Source organism: Vombatus ursinus, unplaced genomic scaffold (genome assembly GCF_900497805.2).
Source record: "Vombatus ursinus unplaced genomic scaffold, bare-nosed wombat genome assembly UNPS02009975.1, whole genome shotgun sequence".
Taxonomy (NCBI): Eukaryota; Metazoa; Chordata; class Mammalia; order Diprotodontia; family Vombatidae; genus Vombatus; species Vombatus ursinus.
The window spans coordinates 7,464,896-7,484,725 of NW_020949753.1; the positions used below are offsets into that span (position 1 = coordinate 7,464,896).

A 19,830-nucleotide genomic window follows, 5' to 3' on the forward strand; every position below is an offset into this window, starting at 1 on the left:
ATGCTGATCCTGTTTGGTTTGGCCTAGGGTAAAAAGAATAGATTACAGAAGTTGCTTTGAAGAACCTCAACAAGCAGGGCAGGAGAAGGGGGGCACAGAGAGAAAGATACATTTTAAACAGTTGCTTCCAACTTTTTTTTCCCAAGTCATCACTCTTTCAAAGCCCATACTTGACCTCCTGGATATTAAACAATTCATCGTCCTGGTATGGACAGAAATTCTTATTTCCTCAATTCATTTGAGACACAGAATTAAAAAAAACTACTTTACTACAGAAATTAAAAAAAAAAAGGAAAAAATGTAACTTAAGTGAAATAAAACCATTACGTACAGAGGCTGAAGTTTACCAGTTTTATGAAGGTGAAGAAATCTGTTCGTAGACCAGGCTGAGAAATTTTAATCACACCCTTGACTTATAGCTGTCTTGATTATTAGAAAACACCAACTCTTTCCTTGAATAAACCTAAGTTTCTTCAATACTAGCTATATTTTCTTTCTTTCTTTTTTTTGGGTAGGCAGTGGGGTTAAGTGACTTGCCCAGGGTCACACAGCTAGTAAGTGTGATGTGTCTGAGGCTGGATTTGAACTCAGGTCCTCCTGAATCTAGGGCTGGTGCTCTATCCACTGCGCCACCCAGCGGCCCCCAATACTAGCTATATTTTCAACCTGACCTAAGACCATTGTACTCTTTAAGAACAGAGAATGGTCTATTTACTCCTTAGGAAGTTATCATTTCCTGGAATTCCATATGAAATTATTGAAATGTTGAGAAACTGCAAGTATTCGGTAATAATAGTTTCCCACCACAGTAAGTGGAGAACAGTGGCCACAGTGCCAGCCTTGGAATTAGGAAGAATTCAAATTCTGCCTCAGACCCTTAATAACTGCAGTCCTGGACAAGTCACTTTTCTTGGCCTCAATTTCTTCATCTTTAAATGAGAGTGAAAACAGCATCTGAATCACAGGGTTGCTGTTGTGAGGTTCAAATGAAATAAATAAAAGCTTTGCAAACCGTAAAGTGCAATATAAATGCTAGATCGTACTATTATCCGTTACTGTAATCATTATAAAAATTTTTATTTCTAATATTGGGAAAAATTTTTAAATATTCAATTTTGGGTGGTATTTCTGATCCCACACTGTTTAAGTATTAGACATCATGTCAACTAAAATATCTTTCTCATAATTGCAGGTGTTGGGCATCCAAGTGAAATGCTTCCATGAAATTATTACAATTGGCTATAGAGTATATCGTTCTTATGAGCTACCATGGTTTAGAACACTAAGCTGGTAAGTCTGAAGTTTTTTTTATTTGAAAAAACGGAATATTGTGTAAATCCAGAATCTAGGAACTGACACTATCATTTAATATACATCTATCTGGGTTGTGGCAAAGGATTGTCTGCACTTTGGGAGATGTGAAAAGATTACTAGGCCAAACCCCAATTCTTTAGTATTTATTAAATACTAATAGTGTTTGATGTTTCCTGAATTTTCCTTTGATTTTTTCAGTAAGCCTGAGATCTTACTCCAATACCTCTTCATAATGAAGAGTCAGGCTCTGATTCCTCAAGGCTGTGCCAACGGCACAAATTCTGGCAGGTCCTATGAAGTTGGAAATGATTCCGTTGTGGGCCTAGATGTGTGCTTTGATGACCAAGGAACAACTTAGCTGAGTTTAGAGAGACGTATGACCCGGTGATTGACCATCACATGGCAAACTTTGTCACTCACCACAAATGACAAAGATTATCTATTTAAGTAATGAAGTGGATTGTGATTTACCTTGGTTGAGGGAATTATCCACTCTGCCGTAAATCTTTGAAATGTTGATGAAGTGTGGGTAAGAAGCAATTCCTGTAATTCAGAATAATGTACTGATACCCAAAATGTGGTATATAATATTCACCAAGTTAAGTATGCTCATAAGATGTTAACATTTTAAACTTGACTCATAAGAATTGTTTCTTAATTATTGGTGTTCTATTATCATTGTTCACATGGCTTCAAAATAATAGATACTCTTGACCCTCACCTTTTCCTAGTTGAAAAAAAATTTATGTAAGAAAGAATAGTTTGATCACTCATGTAATAATAGAGGAGCGAATAGCCAATTTGAAGTGATTAATTGTAACCTTGGAATGTGGAAATAAAAAAGTAGTTTTGGGGACTTTGGCAAGTTTGATAACCTAGCACCTTTAAATATCTGATCTTCTATTAAAACAGTCTGGCATAGTGAAAGGACAAGCTTAAAAAAAAAAAGATAAACTTGAAGTCTGTCTTCTAAGTAACTTAACAAAATCCTAGCTTATCTTAAGCAAATATCACTGGTAAACAAAAAGAAAAGTTAGGTAGGTATAATGTCCCTTTTGCTTTAGTAATTGTAGCCTATTACAGCTAGGAAAGGTATGTTTGATACAGTTCCTCCTACCTCTCTTTCCTTGGTGTTTTTTTCTTTTTTCTTGCCTCCTCCTTAAGTTAATGAAGGCTGTGTCTACACAATGTAGCCCCTGGCAGGTTCTGTCATGCTGGAAAAACTTCCAGTATGGTTCCAACAATAGACTGTACTCTGAGGACTAACCTAGCTAAGCACAGAAAGGTGGCCTGCTGATCATGTGGGCCATGGCAGCCCACTGAAAGACAAAAACAATACCAAATGGTTTTCAATCCATTGTGGCCCCCTTCTACTTGGAGAGTGACAGTGGTGGGAAAGGGGGCAAGGGTACCACAAATGAGAGTTTTTAGGTAGAGTACTGCCGGGCTCTACGTGTGAGATCCTTGTCTAGTGATCAATGAAAAGACTAGAGGATCTGGATCTTATGAGACTTGATAGTCTCCCCATAAACAAAACCATAACATAAAATGATGCTCCAGTTAAAGAGAAAGACGGCTCAAAGATTTTTATGGAAGAGACAGGTGAGCTGACAGAGTTGTTTTTACCATTTGCCTCAAGGCAACAAGGAACACCATTTCATGGGATATTTGGTTAATCTTACATTTCAGTGCTTATGATAAGTATTTGCAGCAACAACAGAAAGAATACCATGAAAGTAATTGCAGCTTACTCACAAATGAATTCCAGAGAGTGGAAAGGTGAAGGATTCAGTGCAGCCCTCTGAATTAAGACAATATATGCATTGATACTTGTTGACTTCAGTGCAAAGGTGAAATAGATGAGAACAGAAGAAGTGTTGGCAATTGCAGAAGCAGGAATCAGGAGCGAGAGATATCAAATACTTGTAGGATAGCCAGAATTCATAAGCTTCTATATCATGAACACTTTCTTTGAGAAAAATTCAGGTTTTGGACGTGGAAGCAACAGGTAACATAATAAAAATTGATCCTGTTTTAACAGAATACAACTTACCAACATGGGAATCATTCCAGAATAAATTGTATAGAGTTAGAGAACCAGCTTCTTAGAACAAAGATTAAAATTAATATAAGTAAGAAAATAAGATGGGACATAAAGCAATTGCAATCTGACCTATTTAATCGAGTTAATACATTATAAGAATAGGATAAGAATGGACATTGATATCAATTATAGTGATTTCATACAGAAGTTTAATTGTAAATCAAGTACCATAGTAATAAACAAAAGTGCTTAACAACTACATCCACTCAAATACTTGAATGACTTGCTAAGTAGAGAAATAGCAGCCAAGGGAAAGACAAGTTTAGATAATAAATTCATTTGTAAAATCTTATAGAAAAGAATGGTAGAAAATTACTAGTATCACTTCAAAGGAGACCAATGAACATAACACATTTTCACTCTCAAGGACAGTTGAAACCCCTACACTTGACTATAAAATCAAATTCCCAGACATGCTTATAGAAGATACAGAAACAGAATAGAAGGAACAAAGACAGAAAAGGCAACTATATTCTACCAAATGTACACAGAGAAGATGTGTGCTGAAGGCAACACAATTATCTGGTCATTAGAGATTAGTTCTTAAGAGAGAAGAAAGAGGATACCAAAGGGATAGAAAAATCGGACATCTCATTACTAACCAAAATCAGCCACTTAAAGAACACCAGTAGCCACTAATATATATGTCTACTTTCCCATCTGTATAAAATTTTAGTGAGAATAATAGAGTGTACTTGATTAGATATTAGAAAGAGGTAGGCTTCGTAAGTGATACTCTACAAGAAATCAAACCTTTATTATGGCAGAATTGGCTGAATATGAGATCCCACTATGCTGATTGGTTTTTACTATAAGAGAGCATTTGATTGGTAGAGCAAAATGCCACATTAAAGGTTCTTCTCCATTAAGACGTTTCTCAAGCATAGATCAAACGTTTACAAGATTCATTGGAAGATAAAATAATAGAGAATTGTTCAACTTTTTGATTATCAGTAACAGATAAGGGAAAGAATAAACAAATGTTTACTTTCATAAAGGAAATCCAGTTGAGAGTTCAAGATGAATAGGGATTCCATTTAGTTGGTGAGATACTTCAGGGGTTCCCATTTACAAATGACATTGTACTGAATGCATCTAACATTGAAGGCATTTTGAATGAAATACAGAAAACTCCTCACAAGTTTGATATAACTATTCCCCCTGGAAACTCAAATGGATGAAGGTTGCTTTTTGTCCAGACTATGATAAGCATTTGGATAGGCAAACTATAGAACATTAGTATATATGTGCTTACACATACACAAGTCCATAAATAAGGATATGTGTGTGTGTATGTGTGTGTGTATGGATATATTTTTTACATTTTTGTGTAGATAGATAGTAGCAGAGTATTTTGTAATTTCATCAAAGGCAACTAAGCTCTGCTCCTGTTCACACTTCTATGAAACAAAGACCCATCTTCTCATTACCTACATTTTCCCAGTGCTTTGTAGCTGTTTAGGGTAATGGTCTTCTAAGAATTAGATATGAGAGTATTGCCCCAGAGGGCAATGACGAGACATCGAAGGTGTGAATAGACTCTATCACATTACAGACAGCAATCAAAAAGGAGAATTGGCCCAATGGATGCCATCAAAGCATGTGTGAGAGAAAAAGTAAATAGGTTATTTGAGGCAAGAACAAGAGATAGCTGATAGACAGCTCCATTGATGTCGTTGTAATATTGAGCAAAGATGAGGAATAGATGGACGGCAACGGCACAGGATGGACAGACATTTACGTGAGTTAATGATGTATTGAAAGGGAGTTACCAACACAATAAGAGATCAATTTGAGAATTTGATTTTCTCAAGTAAAGTCCATTCCTGATTATGAATGTATTTTTTTTTTCAGTCTTAATTGCCTTTCTCTGTGCACTCCGTCTTTTCCCCACCCCACCCTACCCCATCTTGACCTGGTTCTTTCTCTCATTGCTCCAATTCTGTTTTCTCATTTCAACCTCTGTTAGTCTTCTCCTTCCAGCCCCTTCAACCTTTTAATTTCTCTGAGCTACTCTTCTACTTAAAAGAATATTTGTTATCACTCCTTATTAGTCCCATTATTCCAACTCATTCAATTCACAGAAACAACCTTTTTATAGTCCATATTTCATCTGAAGACAATAATCTTGTCACTGACATTGTCTTTGTAGTTTCTTTCTCACTTCCCTGTTTTCCTCTACTTAATTGAAAGACAGCAAAATTTAATGTTTCTAAAACTTGCCAACTTTTTAACGTTACACAATTTATAATCATACATTGTGTGGTCATATGTGACATTTTAGATTTCCTATTAATATTAAGTCTATGTACCAAAGATATTCCTCTTCCTTTAAACTATTTGTAAAATGTTAACTTGATAGGAAGTGAGGTTCAGTACTCCATCCATTTTAAATCACAGAGCTGCAACTCTTATTATTTCACTTGACATTCATAAAATTTAGAGAAGCATATTTGCTAGATAAATGAGCTGCAATTGGACTTTTATGCCAAATCAAAACTATTTCACAGAATTATATGAAGTAACATGGTCAAATCACTAGAGTCAGTGCTGCCATATATAACTTTAAAGGTGTCCAGATTGTTAGCATGACTGAGCAAGTCAAACCACTATTGGAAGTGACTTCCATTGGCCATGCTATGTTGGTGTTGTGGTCCTGATTTCCTCTCGTGCAGAGAGGAAGTGTAAGGAAAGGATGGCAAGCTATCATCACTGCAGTAGTGAGGTGGCTTCTACCCATCTCCTACCAGTCCTTAGAGAAAGCTGTGCTATCGGGGCAGCTAGGTGGCGAAGTGGATAGAGGACTGGCCCTGGATTCAGGAGGACCTGAGTTCAAATCTGGCCTCAGACACATAACACTTAACTAGATGTGTGACCCTGGGCAGGTCACTTAACCCCATTGCCTAACCAAAAAAAAAAAACAAAAAAAAAAGAAATCTGTGCTGTCTGGGTCAATGAAGGGCCCTTTTCTGTGCCTGCTGGTGTAAGAAAGGGTAGAAAACATGTAGTACCTAGCCCATCCATCTTAATGCCCTAGGCAGAGTAAATTTCAATCTCAGTGCCTGTAGTCATTGATACAAAGAGTAGAATGCTCCTCATAAACCCTAAGATAATTTCATTGTCCTGAATAAGTGAGGCATTGCTGTGTCAGTCATTAGGTATTTATTGAGTCTGCTGTGTGCCTGGTAAGATGCTATCTTTCAGTGAAACACAGCCCCTTCACATGGATCCCTGGTTAAGTTGATAGAGACTATGTGGACATGTTTGGGGGTGGGGGGTGGAGATTAAGTACCGAATTGTGTGGTCCTATATCTAAGCATGATAGGATTTCATAGAGAACAATATTAGCCTGAATAGTGAGGGCTTCAGGAGTAGCACAGGACTTGAGGTGGGCAGGATTTCCATAGGTGTAGGACATCCCTGGGTAGGAAGGCAGCAGTGGGCATGGTGTGGTGTGTGTGAGACCAGCCAAGCATTGTGGGTATTGAACAATAACACTGCATATCTTGGGGGGATAGTATGAAGGTCAGATTATTGGGGGCCTTGAAGGCCAGAGAATTCAGACTTGTTACATTGGGCGCTGGGAGTCAGCATAGGTTTTTGAGCAGCAAACAATGGTGTTTAAAGCAGCAATTTTTTAAAGTAAATTAAAATTGTTTTTAAGTTTAAAGCAGTAATAATGGTGTTTAAGGAAGATTAGTCTCACACAATTATGCACATAGAGTGAATGCAGGAAGGCTAAAAGACAATTGTAATAATCAAGAAAAAGGTGATGAACTCGACTGGGGAGAGGTAGTACACATGAAAAAAGATGGATGTGAGAGAGATGCCAGGGGAAGAAGTAGCAGGATTTATTGATGGAGTAAATGTCGGGATAAAGAAAGGGAGAAGAGAATTCAACAGTTCATAGTCTAGGAAACTGGTGCCATTGAATGGGTTAGTGTGGAGCAGGGGCTCTTTTGGTAGAGAAAGTGGGGTGGGTGACATCAGAAGTGAGCCCTGGCCTTACCTTTTCCCACTGCTTTGCTGGAGGGACTAGAGACTAAATTTAGTTGGGCCATGGGAGAGATAACAGTTTCAGATTTTAATACCCCTTCATCCCTCCTTGTACCCCTTAGGGAATTGTACTGAAACAGAGCTAGAAGAAATCTCTGAAATTGTATTGTAACCTGTTTTTAAAAATACATGTTAACTGCTACTGATTAGATGTTAATTGCAATAGCTAGCTTTTAAGAATAACTTAAAATTAAAACATAAAATAATATTTGGGCTAGCCCTGTTAAGCACGTTTTGATGGACTGATTTTTAAAAAGATTAAGTCCTTTCAACATTTTGTTTATTTTTCTTTTGTATTGTTCTATGTATAAGATAGCTCTATTGAGGGTGTCTGATCATCATGTTCATCAAAGAAAAATAGGCTGATAGTTCTTATATTACAGGTATTTTTTACTGTGTGTGAACTACTTTTTCTATGGAGAGACTGTAGCAGATTATTTTGCTACATTTGTTCAAAGAGAAGAGCAACTTCAGTTCCTTATACGCTACCATCGATTTATATCATTTGCACTGTATCTGGCAGGTAAGCAAAGAGAGAATTCCTCTTTCAGATTGTGGTTGGTGTATTTATATCAAATGTATCTTGTAGTAAATCTTTATTTTTATGTCATCTTTTCATTTCATTCCATTTCTCATTCCATGTATAGACAGCTTGGCTGTGGATGGTCTTGAAATAAGGGGAAGCCCCTAGTGGAAGTGCTACAATAGGAATTGCTTTTATGGTAAATAGGTCATGCTACTTGGAAGCACTATCTAGAAATTATGGAGGTAGAAAGTATGGTTTACATACTGTCAGTACGGAGTCATTAATACTTTCCCCAAGATCATTAGAAACATTTTAAAATAATGCTATAATGTGTATTTTAAAATTAGAAGTTAGAAGTAGTTAGAATTCTTTTTTTTTCAAAGTAATCAATTTTTTATTTGGGGAATGATTTTTAAAATTTGCATTGACACACATAGATTAAGTGAGTTTTTGTGGAGGGGATCCCTATTTGAGCGCTGGTCATTAGCAATTACTCAAGAAATGAATGATTATATTACTACCATATTAATCCAAACTTTAAACAAAAGAGTTAGGATGCTCTTTCTATTGACAACTAAATTTTTAGAAATATATACAAAGCAATGTGAAAATACTTTAAATCTCATTCATAAAGTTAAATCTCATGCTTATACATATGACTTCCTCCTTCAATGACTCCATTTCTATATGCAGAGATTCCTACTTTAACTAAAGTCAGTAGACAGATAATAGAATAGTTCGGAAGTGAAGTAAGATCAAATAAACTCTAATGATAATTATCAGCCCCTCATAGTTTCCAAATAATAATGATAAACACAGAGTACTTTAAGATTTACAGACACACTGCGTATTTCAGTTACTTCAACCTCACAATAATCAGATGAGATGTTACTATTTCCATTTTTATCCACAAGGAAACAAAGTGGAAGAGGTAGAGTGATTGTCCTACTGCCCCACCGCAGTGAATGTCAGGGCATCCTTTGATCCCAGCTCTCCTGGCTTCCAAGTCCAGGGTTCTTCCTTACCCTGTGATGCTTCCTTCTCACAGGTGTTGCCCACTCTTTTCATCCACATTCTCTATTCACTCTCTTCTTGCTCCCTTGCTTCCTTTCCAAAGTATCTCCCTAACATTTGGAGAGGACAGTTCTTTGGTCTAGGTTTAGGAAAAGCAGTCCTGCTGTATAAAAGGATGAAACCTATTTTGGGGTAAGAAGTCTGTGTGAAATTATAATCAGTGCAGCAGAATAAATACAGGGCTGAATGGCCATCACTAAGAGTATTGAATTTGTTCTGCCAGATGACTTGAAATTTTGTTTCAAGAACGTGTCAGACAGAGCCTTTGGGAGTGGTCTTCTTTCACTCTTTCCCAGGGTGTCTCTATATTTGTTTGGGGTTTTTTCTGATCAAGTTTCTGTGGTGGCGCATATCACTACATCTTAAACCCTAGTCAATCCAATTGGCCATATTTTTCATTGACTGTTTTTAAAACATTAAGTTCCTTTACTCATCTGGAGGGACTTGGTTGTTTTACGTCTTTCTCCTTTTCACTAATTTAAATGATGGCCTGTCATGATGTTTCCTTTTATCTAAAAGCTTTGAATTCTTGAAATGTTTCTATACAGTTGTATGGAAGTGAGGATTTATGGTATTGTTATTGGGTACATAACTGAATGAGGCTGGGTGATTCAGAAATTGGGATAGCTAGGTGGCGCAATGGATTGTTGCCTGACCTGGAGTCAGGAAGACTCATCTTCCTGTGTTCACATTTAGCCTCAGACACTAACTGTGTGACCCTGGGCAAGTCACTTAACCCTGTTTACTTCAGTTTCCTCAGATGTGGTCATGAAGAGTTGGACATGCATAAACAACAATTCAAACATTACTTAGTGCTTTAGTAATACTAACCAGCGGTGAGGAACCTGCGTCCTCGACGCCACGTGTGGCCTTCTACGTCCTCAGGTGCGGCCTTTGGACTGAGTCCAAGTTGTACAGAACAAATCCTCTTATGAAGGGGATTTGTTCTGTGAAGTTTGGATTTAGGCTAAGGGCCACGCTTGAGGACCTAGAGGGCCACATGTGGCCTTGAGGCCACAAGTTCCCCATCCTTGTACTAAATGGATAGTGTATATTTTCTTGTTATTTCGATGAGAACACAAACTTCTTGGTTAGGTCAGCTGAAATTACAATGTATCTGCACTCTGAATAAATTTGTTTTTGTGTGGATGAGAGAGATTTGATAAAGTCCACATTCTTCAATAGAAGTCTTCTAATTCATCTTCTGCAACAGAGTGTGCTAAGTGTGTAGCAGTTATCCTCGTGCTAATCCTCTTGCTGAAGTGCAAGGTGAGTTAATCGCTGCTTCCCCATTTAAACATGGTTGGTACTGGCCGGGTTTCTGAGCTATCCTAAAAGTCATAGCTTAAAACTGGACTAAACCTTTTGGAACACCTATCCTAGTAGTAGTTTTAGGTTCCAGAACAAAGGAATCGTGTGATATAAGCTAGAGAAAGAGGAAAAAGATAATGCCTTTTCTGATACTCCCCACCCTCACCTCCTTGGTTACCCAGTTACTTCATTTGGAAGATCAATATGGGGAAAGCAGTAAAAAAATATTTAGGAAAATAATGTTTTATATTAAAAAAAGAAAGAGACCAAAGGCTCTCTAGAATACTTAGAAGCCTTGTCGTATCCTGAATCCTTCGTGAAGAGAATCAATAGTGGGTGAAGTCCTCCTCCTTCCTCTTGGCAGGGAAGTAATGGGCTGTGGGTGCCAGTGAGGTAGTAATTTTCAAAAGCCATCACTTCATTGGTTTATTTTGCTTAACTGTGTTTCTGTTACAAGAGAGGCCTACGTTGTGAGGAAAAGTTCATTGGAAAGTGATTTTTTTTAATGCATCAAAAAACATGGCTTTATTTTTTTTCTATTTACACCTCTAATAAGTCAGAAGGCCTTGGATGTGGAAGCCCTGAATATGATCACAGAGGAAAGAAATTTACTGTTACAGGAAAGTCTATTGAAAGGAGAGTCATTTCAGAACCAGCTGTCTAAAGGAATGAAAGACCTGTTGGCATTAAATATTAATAGTAACATTTTTAATAATAGCAGAAATACAACCTATATGTCAAATTAATATGGAATGACACAACAGACTGTGGTTTAGAAATGCAATGAAATATAAAGCCATAAGAAATATCAAATATAAAAAATACTAAAAAATATGAGGATATGTGGAATGCTACAAACCAGAAGGTGCTGAACCCAAATAATACTTGTAATTCTGGCTTCAATTATGTAAATAAGAACATTAACAACAATAAAACAATTTGCAGATTTTGCTGCATCCAAAAAAAATGCACATAAAAAATTCAGACTGCGACCCAGAAACTCATTACTGTCTCAAAATTCAATACACCTTAAATCTATAAAATTGAAATTTAATTTCATGAGCATTCTTTTTCCCCTCACCTTTAACTTATAGTTATTTTTATAATAACCTCTATTTGTTTACTTTGTTTTTCCTTAATCACACAACTAAAAGGTACTACCTCATATGTTATTTAAAATTACATGACTTTTTATTTAGGAGATATGTCCTTTTAGAGCTTATGATGGTAGATGGTATAAGGTCTTGGTTTAACCCTAATTTCTGTCAGACAGCTTTCCAGCATTATTAGCAGTTCTTAACAAATCCAGCGTCATAATACCCATGATTTGTGCTCTTGGGTCTATTAAACACTGGGCTACTACTATGTTCATTTGCTTCAAGATCTTATTTAATCTGTTCCTCTGGTTTGTTTGTTTGTTTTTTTAAATCAAGAACCAAATAGTTTGTGATGATGGCTGCTTTGCATTATAGTTTCAGATCTGGTCCTTCATGACCCCTCTTTTTCCAATTATTCCAATTCCAAACTTTTTATGTTCTTCCCTATGAATAGCTCTAATTTTGTGTAGTTTTATGTGAAAAAAAATTCTTGATAGTTTGTTAATAATACTAAATCTGTAAGATGAGGTATTTATTTTTTGATGTGACTTAATTTTGACATGAGCAATGATTGATTCCATTTAAGGAAGAGAGCTTAGCTCAGACATTTCTCACCTGGCTGTCCTACTTTGGGACTTCTGACTTCTCCACCATGCACGAGGAAGCCCATTATTAATATAACCCCAGAATCTTGTCACATCTCATCACCAACCTCTGCCTCTCTGATTGGAGGGTGGGGCTATGAACTCCAAACTTCCATTTAAGGAGAGAACTCAGCTCAGAATATCTCATTTCTCCCAAGAGTACCTGGGCCTTGCACCTCTTTCCTGCTTTTCAGCTTCCTTTTGTGCATTGTTTTCCCCCATTAGATTGTAAGCTCCTTGACAGCAGGAACTGGTTTGGTTTTTTGTTATTTTGTTTTTTGTTTTGTTTTGTTTAATTTGAATCCCTAGCACTTAGCACAGTGCCTGGCACATAGTTGGTGCTTTATCAATGTCTATTGACTGATTTCTGTAAAGAATGCTTAAGCTTTTGGGTGTCTTGGTAGGTTAACTCCCACGTATATTTTGTAGATATTTTTAGTGGACTTTTTTTGTCCTTTTTTAAAAATCAATTTTGATTTTTCAACATCTCTAGGGTTCTTTTTAGTAAACCATAATATCATCTGCAAATCTAGACTTTATCTTATTCTCTAACTATCTGAATTGCTTTTACATTTTTAGCAATATTAAATAATAATGGAAGCATCCTTGCTTTATGTCTTATCTTACTGGTATGACTATGTTTTTACATTGTAAGTAGTACTAGTTATCAACATTATGTAGGTGCTTTTGACCATATTTTAAGGCAGGCTTCTTTTATTCCTGTTAATTTTAGCTTTCCCAGCATAAATGAGTGCTAGGACTTAGCTTTTCCTGACTTTATCATATTTTTTTGTTGATTTTTGTTACTGTTATGATATAGTATACAAAATGTTTTCCTAATATTGAACCATCCTTATATCCCTGCTATAAATCTAACCTATTCGGTTTTTAATTTTTAAACAGTTTTGCAGTGTCTTTGATAATGTGTGATTTAGTATTTATAGAACAGAAGAGGAAAGTATATGAAACTAAATCTTTGTTGTTGCAAGTTTGCTTTTAATTTTAAGTATGTAATAAATTCAACCTATAACCTTCAAGGTTTTCTTGCTTGTGATTCTTTCTGATCTTACTTCTGTTCTTGTCTGAGCCCTGAAAAGCAAAAACATGAAGTGCCTCTTTTTACTTTTTTTTTTTTTTTTTTTTTTTTTGCAGCCTTGCCTTCCTCTAGCTTCTCCTGAATGTATTGGATTAGCATTATGCCATAAGAAATGATGCACGGGACTATTTCAGAGAAACCTGGCAAGGTCTGTATGAACTGATGCAGAGTGAAGCAAGCAGACCCAGGAGAACAATTTATATAACAACACTGTAAAGACAAAAAACTGTGAAAGAGCTAAGAATTCTAATCAACACAATGACCAGTCAAAATTGGAAAGAAAACTCAAACCTTTAAGATAAATATGACTAGTTAAGAAAGACAAATTCCTGCATTGGCCATGTCCAGAAATGTTTCGTTCCACATCTTCAGTCTGTTAACTCTGTCAGAACGTTTGCATAACATGTTTCATCATCAGTCCTCTAGAACCATGATGGGTCGTTGGATTGATCAGAGTTCTTTAAAATTTTGAATGTTGGTTGTGTATATGATATTGTATAAATTGTTCTCCTGGTTCCGCTTCCTCTACGTCAGTTCTACAGGTCTTCCCAAATTTCTCTGAAACCGCCTATGTATATTGGTTGTAAAGGTTTTGGGGGAGGGGGGATTTGTTTGCCTGAAAGATTATTTTGTGGAGAACTTATGCAAGGCAGGTGCTCACATGGTGGTCAGAAGAAGCAGTGCAATGACACTGTCAAGGACTCTCTGGAAAAACTTTGGAATTGATTGTGTGACATGGCAGACACTGGCAAAGGACCGCCAGTACGGTGTGCCCATGCCAAAGAAGGCACTGTGCTCTGTGAGTGAAGCAGAATTGCAGTAGCTCAGAAGAAATGTCTGATGTACAAATTTAGAGACATATCCACTCCAAATGTTCATAAGGACTGTTTGTACCTGCGCTTGTATCGATCAGCCAGCTGGACAGCAGTGTGCCTTGACTCCAACCCAGTGGTGTCATTTTGGTCCTCTTTGAGAATGAAGTCTCCTGGAATCATGACTGGTCATTGTGTTGATTAGAATTCTTAGCTCTTTCACAGTTTTTTGTCTTTACAGTGTTGTTATATAAATTGTTCTCCTGGGTCTGCTTGCTTCACTCTGCATCAGTTCATACAGATCTTGCCAGTTTTCTCTGAAATAGTCCCTTACATCGTTTCTTATGGCATAATGCTAATCCACCACATTCATACGCCATAATTTGTTCAGTGGTTCCACAATTGATGGGGATCTTTCAGTTTCCAGCTCCTTCCCTGAGTATCATTTGATTTCATCTTTTGAAAACTGCCTGTTCATAGCTTATGACCTGTTCTTTTCTGTTGACCTATTGAGAAATGGCTCTTAAACATTTGAATCAGTTCTCTATATGTCTTAGAAATGAGATCGATATCAGAGAAACTTGCTGAAAAGATTTTCCCCAGTTACCTGTTTCCCTTCTAGTTTTAGCTGAATTGGGTTTGTGCAAAAACTTTATGTAATCAGAATTGTCCATTTTATCATCTTAAGTCATCTCTGTTGTTTGGTGATGAACTCTTCTCTTATCCATGTACCTGAAAGGTAATTTCTTCCTTTTTTATCCCATGTGTTTATTATGTGACCATTTGTATTTATGGCCTGCATCCATTGGGAACTTAACTTTTGGCATGTGGTAGAAGGTGTTGGCCTAAGTCTAATTTCTACCAGACCATTGTCCAGTTTTCCAAGCAGTTAAAAAATAAGGTCTTAACCTTAGCAGCTGTTGGTCTTCAGGCTTATCAAACACTAAGCCACCAAGTTCACTTGCTACAGTATTTTGTGTTCCTAATGTGTTCGAGGAATTGATCTCAATTTTTAAGCATTACCAAATCATTTTGATGCATACTACTTTGCAGTATAGTTTAAAATCTGGTATAGCTAGTATGACTTAGCCACTTTTTTTTTAATATTATTTCCTTTGAAATTCTTGACCTTTTTGTTCTTCCAAATGAATTTCATTATTGTTTTTTCTAAAGTCTTTATAAATTAATCTTTTGTGAATTTCATTTGTATGTTACTGAATAAGTAAATCAGTTTAGGTAATATTATTTTCATATCAGCTCAGCCTACCCATGTGCAATTAATATTTCTTTAGTTATTTAGGTCTGTATTTCCATCAAGTGTTCTATATTTGTGTAATATTTATCTTTGTCTTAGGAGGTAGACTACCAAGTATTTTATATATTCTGCAATTATTTTGAATGAGATTACTTTATCTCTTCTTGGTGAATTTTTATGGTAATATACAGATAAACTGATTTATGTGGGTCTTACTGTGTAACCTACTGCTTTAGTTATATCAGTCAATTTAATTGATTCTAGCGTTTTCTAAGTAAGTCATCAATCATATCACTAAAGTGATCATTCTTTCTCCTTCTAAGGTGTGCTTACCCACTTTAATTTTTTCTTGTCTTATTATTATAGCTAGCATTTTTAGCACTATATCCAAAAGAAGTGTAATAATGTCCATTCTTGTTTTATTCCTGACTTTAGGCTTCTAGTATATTCACATTACATATTTTGCTTGCTTGGTTTTTTGACAGATATTAACATATTAAGGAAATACCATTTACTCCTACTTTTCTAAGGTTTTTAATGGAAATGGGTACAGTATTTTATCAATTGTTTGTTCTACATCTATTGCAACAGTCATGTGTAAACTAGTTTGTAATTTGCTTATCTTTTAATTTATTTTTCTTTTATTATTATTTTATTTTGATTTATCAACAGTCACTTCCATAAGCTTTTGAGTTTTAAATTTTTCTACATCTCCCTCCCCAAGACGGCATGCAATCTGATATAGGCTATACATATATATTCCTATTAAACATATTTTCACATTAGTGATGTTGTAAGGAAGAATTAGAACCAATAGGAGGAACCACAAGAAAGAGAAAACAAAACAGAAGAAAAAAAATACCAAATAGTATGCTTCGATCTGCATTCAAACTCCATAGTTCTTTCTTTGGATGTGGATAGCATTTTCCATCATGAGATCTTTGGAGATGTCTTAGATCCTTGCATTGCTGAGAAGGGCTAAGTCTATCAATGTTAGTCATTGCACAACGTGGCTGTTACTGCGTACAATGTTCTCCTGGTTCTGCTCACTTCACTAGGCATCAGTCCATACAAGTCTTTCCAGGTTTTTCCAAAGTCTGCCTGCTCATCATTTCTTATAACACAATAGTATTCCATTACATTACATTCATATACCACAACTTGTTCAGCCATTCCCCAGTTGATGGGCATCCTCTCAGTTTCCAATTCTTTGCCGCCACAAAAAGATCTGCTATAAATATTTTTGTACACTTGGGTCCTTTCCCCATTTTTATGATCTCTTTGGGATACAGCCCTAGAAGTGCTATTGCTGGGTCAAAGAGCATGCACATTTTTATAGCCCTTTGGGCATGGTTCCAAATTGCTCTCCAAAATGGTTGAATCATTTCACAACTCCACCAACAATGCATTAGTGTTCCAGTTTTCCCACATCTTCTCCAACATTTATCATTTTCCTGGTTTGTCATGTTGGCCAAGTGATGTGGCACCTCAATATCTCTTAATTTATTATCAATTTTTTTTCAGTTTTATTCTAATTTTGTTTTTCCCTTTTTTTAAAAAAAATCAAAGTAGGCAATGGTTTATCTATTTTATTGAGTCTTGAGGGAAAGAAAAAACAGCTCCTGGTGTTTTTTTTTTCTTTTACATTAATTCTCAGGTGCTTTCAATTTTGTTACTCCTATTATATTTTTAGGATTTACATTTTGGTGTTTTTTGAAATTTGGTTTTTTAGGTTTATTAGCATGCCCAATTCATTGGTCTGTTCTTTTGTCAGTGAAGATGTTTGCAGAAATAAATTTATCCCCAGAGATTGCCATGGCTCCATGACCAAAATTTTCGTAGGTTTTCTCATTGGCATTATTTTCAATGAAATTAGCTTTTTATGATTTATTCTTTGACCACCAGTTCTTTGGTATTAAGTTTGAATTCTTTCTTCCATGGCCTTTTATTGAATAAAATTTTTATTTCATTGTAGTCATTAAAATGTTTCTATTATTTGTGTTTTTCTGCGTTTGTTTCTGAGGAGTTTATGCCTCTCATGAACATGGTCTTTTTTTTTAGGTGCCATCCTTAGCCAGAAATATGTGTACTCCTTTCTGATACCATTCAAAAGTTGCAAGAGAACTATCATATCTAATTTTTCTAAAATTCTATTTAAATAGAACTTGAGTTCTTAATTTCTTGTTTATTTTTTGGTTAGATTTATCTAGATCTAAAAGGGACACACTGAGATTCCTCCATTATTATAGTTTTATTGTCTGTGTATCCAAATATATAAGTATTAATATTAATTCATCATTAATATTAATTCATTAATCAGTACCTTTCAGAATAATGTAGTTTCCCCACTTATCTCTTTAAATCAAGTCTATTTTTTTGTCTTATCTGATATCGTGCTTGCTAATCCAATTTTTTTTTTTTTTTTGGCTAGGCAATGGGGTTAAGTGACTTGCCCAGAGTCACCCAGCTAGTAAGTGTTTTGTGTCTGAGGCCGAATTTGAACTCAGGTCCTCCTGAATCCAGGGCCGGTGTTCTATCCACTGTGCCACCTAGCTGTCCCCACTAATCCAATTTTTTTTGAGTTCAGTTGAAACATAATTTTGATTCTGCCTCTTGTTCTCAATATGTGTCTTTATGTTTCAGGTGGGTTTCTTATAAACTGTATGTTGTTAAATTCTGATTTCCAGTCCATTCTGCTATCTACTTCTGTTTTGTGGATGAGTTTATAAAGTTGGTTTTTTTTTTCCACTGATCTCTCCCTGAACCTACTCTATTCCTCTACGCCCCCATCCAGCTCCTTCTACCTATTCCCTCCTATTTCCCTATTGAGTTGAAGGTGTTTCTGAGCCCAGCTCTATGTATGTTTGTGGTGTGTGTATGTGCGCACGTTCTGCCCTCCTTTGACCAGTTCACATGAAAGTGAGATTTGTATTGCTTGCTTCCTTTCCTGCGCCTTTCTCCTAATTTGTATCATCTTCTACTTCACCCTAATTACACGTTTCCTAAGTTAGTAAGCATTTATCAAATGCAGACTATCTTCCAGTCATTGGGCTAAGCCCTGGACATGCAAAGACAGCACCTGCTCTGAAGGACCTCACAGTCTAAAAGGGGAGACAACATGCATACAACTATGTACAAACAAGATATATTAAGGATAAATTATAGATAAGGCTTCTTATAGAAGATTGGGGTGTGTGTGAGATATAGTCAGACCTGCTCTTTAGAATAATCCCTTTGACAGCTGAGTGGAGGATAGACTGCAGTGGGTAAGAGACTGGGTGTAGCATCCACACCAACAGGCTATTGTAGTTGACGAGGTGTAAGGCGATGAGTGCCTTCACCAGAGTGGTAGCAGTGTCAAGAGAAGGGTGTAGGCAAGAGATATTATGAAGGTAAAATCAGCAAGATTGCCACAGATGTGCTATGGGGCAGGGGGTATGAAAGAGACAAGTCAAGAGTAGAACCTCGGTTGCGAGCCTGGGTGAGTAAGAGGATAGTCATACCCTTAATCAATAGTAATAGAGAAATTTGGAAGAGAAGAGGGTTTGGGGGGAAAGATGATGATTTCCATTTTCAACACCAATAGGCATTTGGAAGTTGCAAGACTAGAGATAATCAGAGAAGTTAGATTTAAGAATCATCAGCATAGAGCTGATAATTGAATCCATGGAAGCTGAGATCACCAAGTCATACAAGGAGAGAAGAGGGTCCACTCTTTCTCCCATTTTCTTCCTTAGTGTATTCATTTTTCTTTCCCTTTGCTTCCTTCTTTGATCATCAAAACATAATGAAAACACTTCTAGGGCCCGTGTCTTATTTAACTCCCTCTAGATATTGGGGTTCTGAGGGAACCCTTGTATCAACTTCCCCTGTTTTGTATAGTCCCTTCTGAATGCTTACTTGTATTTCCCTTTTTATGTTTCTCTTGACACCTATGTTTCTCCTCAGCTCTTGGCATTTTCATCAAGAATGCTTGGAAGCCTAATTCATTCAGGTCTATTTTTTTCCATTATAGGATTATAATCTGTTTTGCAGGCCAAGTTATTCTTTCTTGTCAACTTTTTTCTTTTTTTTTTCCTTTTGGAATACTGTATTCTAAATTCTAAGTACTTGATTCCTTTATAGTAGAAGCTGCTAAATATTAGGTTGCTGACTATAATCTTGGTGCTGAACACTTCCCCCCCCATCTGATTCCAGTATTTTTTTCTTTGACCTGGAAGCCCTATCATGTTCTGAGAGTTGTCTTTTGGGGCTCTTCGTTCAGGAAGAACCATTGGAATTCTGGCTGTTTTCCACTTTACTATCTTTCTAATACATCTTGGCAGTTTTCTTTCATGGTTTCTTGAAATATTATATTCAGGCTCTTTTTTGAAGTGTCGAGGCTTTCTGGCACTGCATTGGCAGACCAGTGATTCTTAAATTGTCTCTCCTTGAATTTTTTTTCAGTCATTTGTTATTTGTAAAGGTATTTGTTAAATACCTTATATTTTCTTCCATTTTCCCAGTCTTTTGACTTTGTTTTAACTTTGTTCATTTTCCAG

At 36.3% G+C, this 19,830-nt stretch overlaps 1 protein-coding gene across 2 annotated transcripts in view; it reads left to right on the forward strand.

Moving 5' to 3' along the window:
* The window catches only part of CDS1 (CDP-diacylglycerol synthase 1), a 74,721-nt gene that overhangs the window by 34,048 nt on the left and 20,843 nt on the right, over positions 1-19,830 (forward strand). For both annotated transcript variants that reach the window (XM_027853365.1, XM_027853366.1), the window contains exons 4-5: positions 1,193-1,290; positions 7,858-7,997. In XM_027853365.1, the coding sequence (XP_027709166.1) occupies positions 1,193-1,290; positions 7,858-7,997 (238 nt within the window). The remainder of the gene's footprint in view (positions 1-1,192; positions 1,291-7,857; positions 7,998-19,830) is intronic.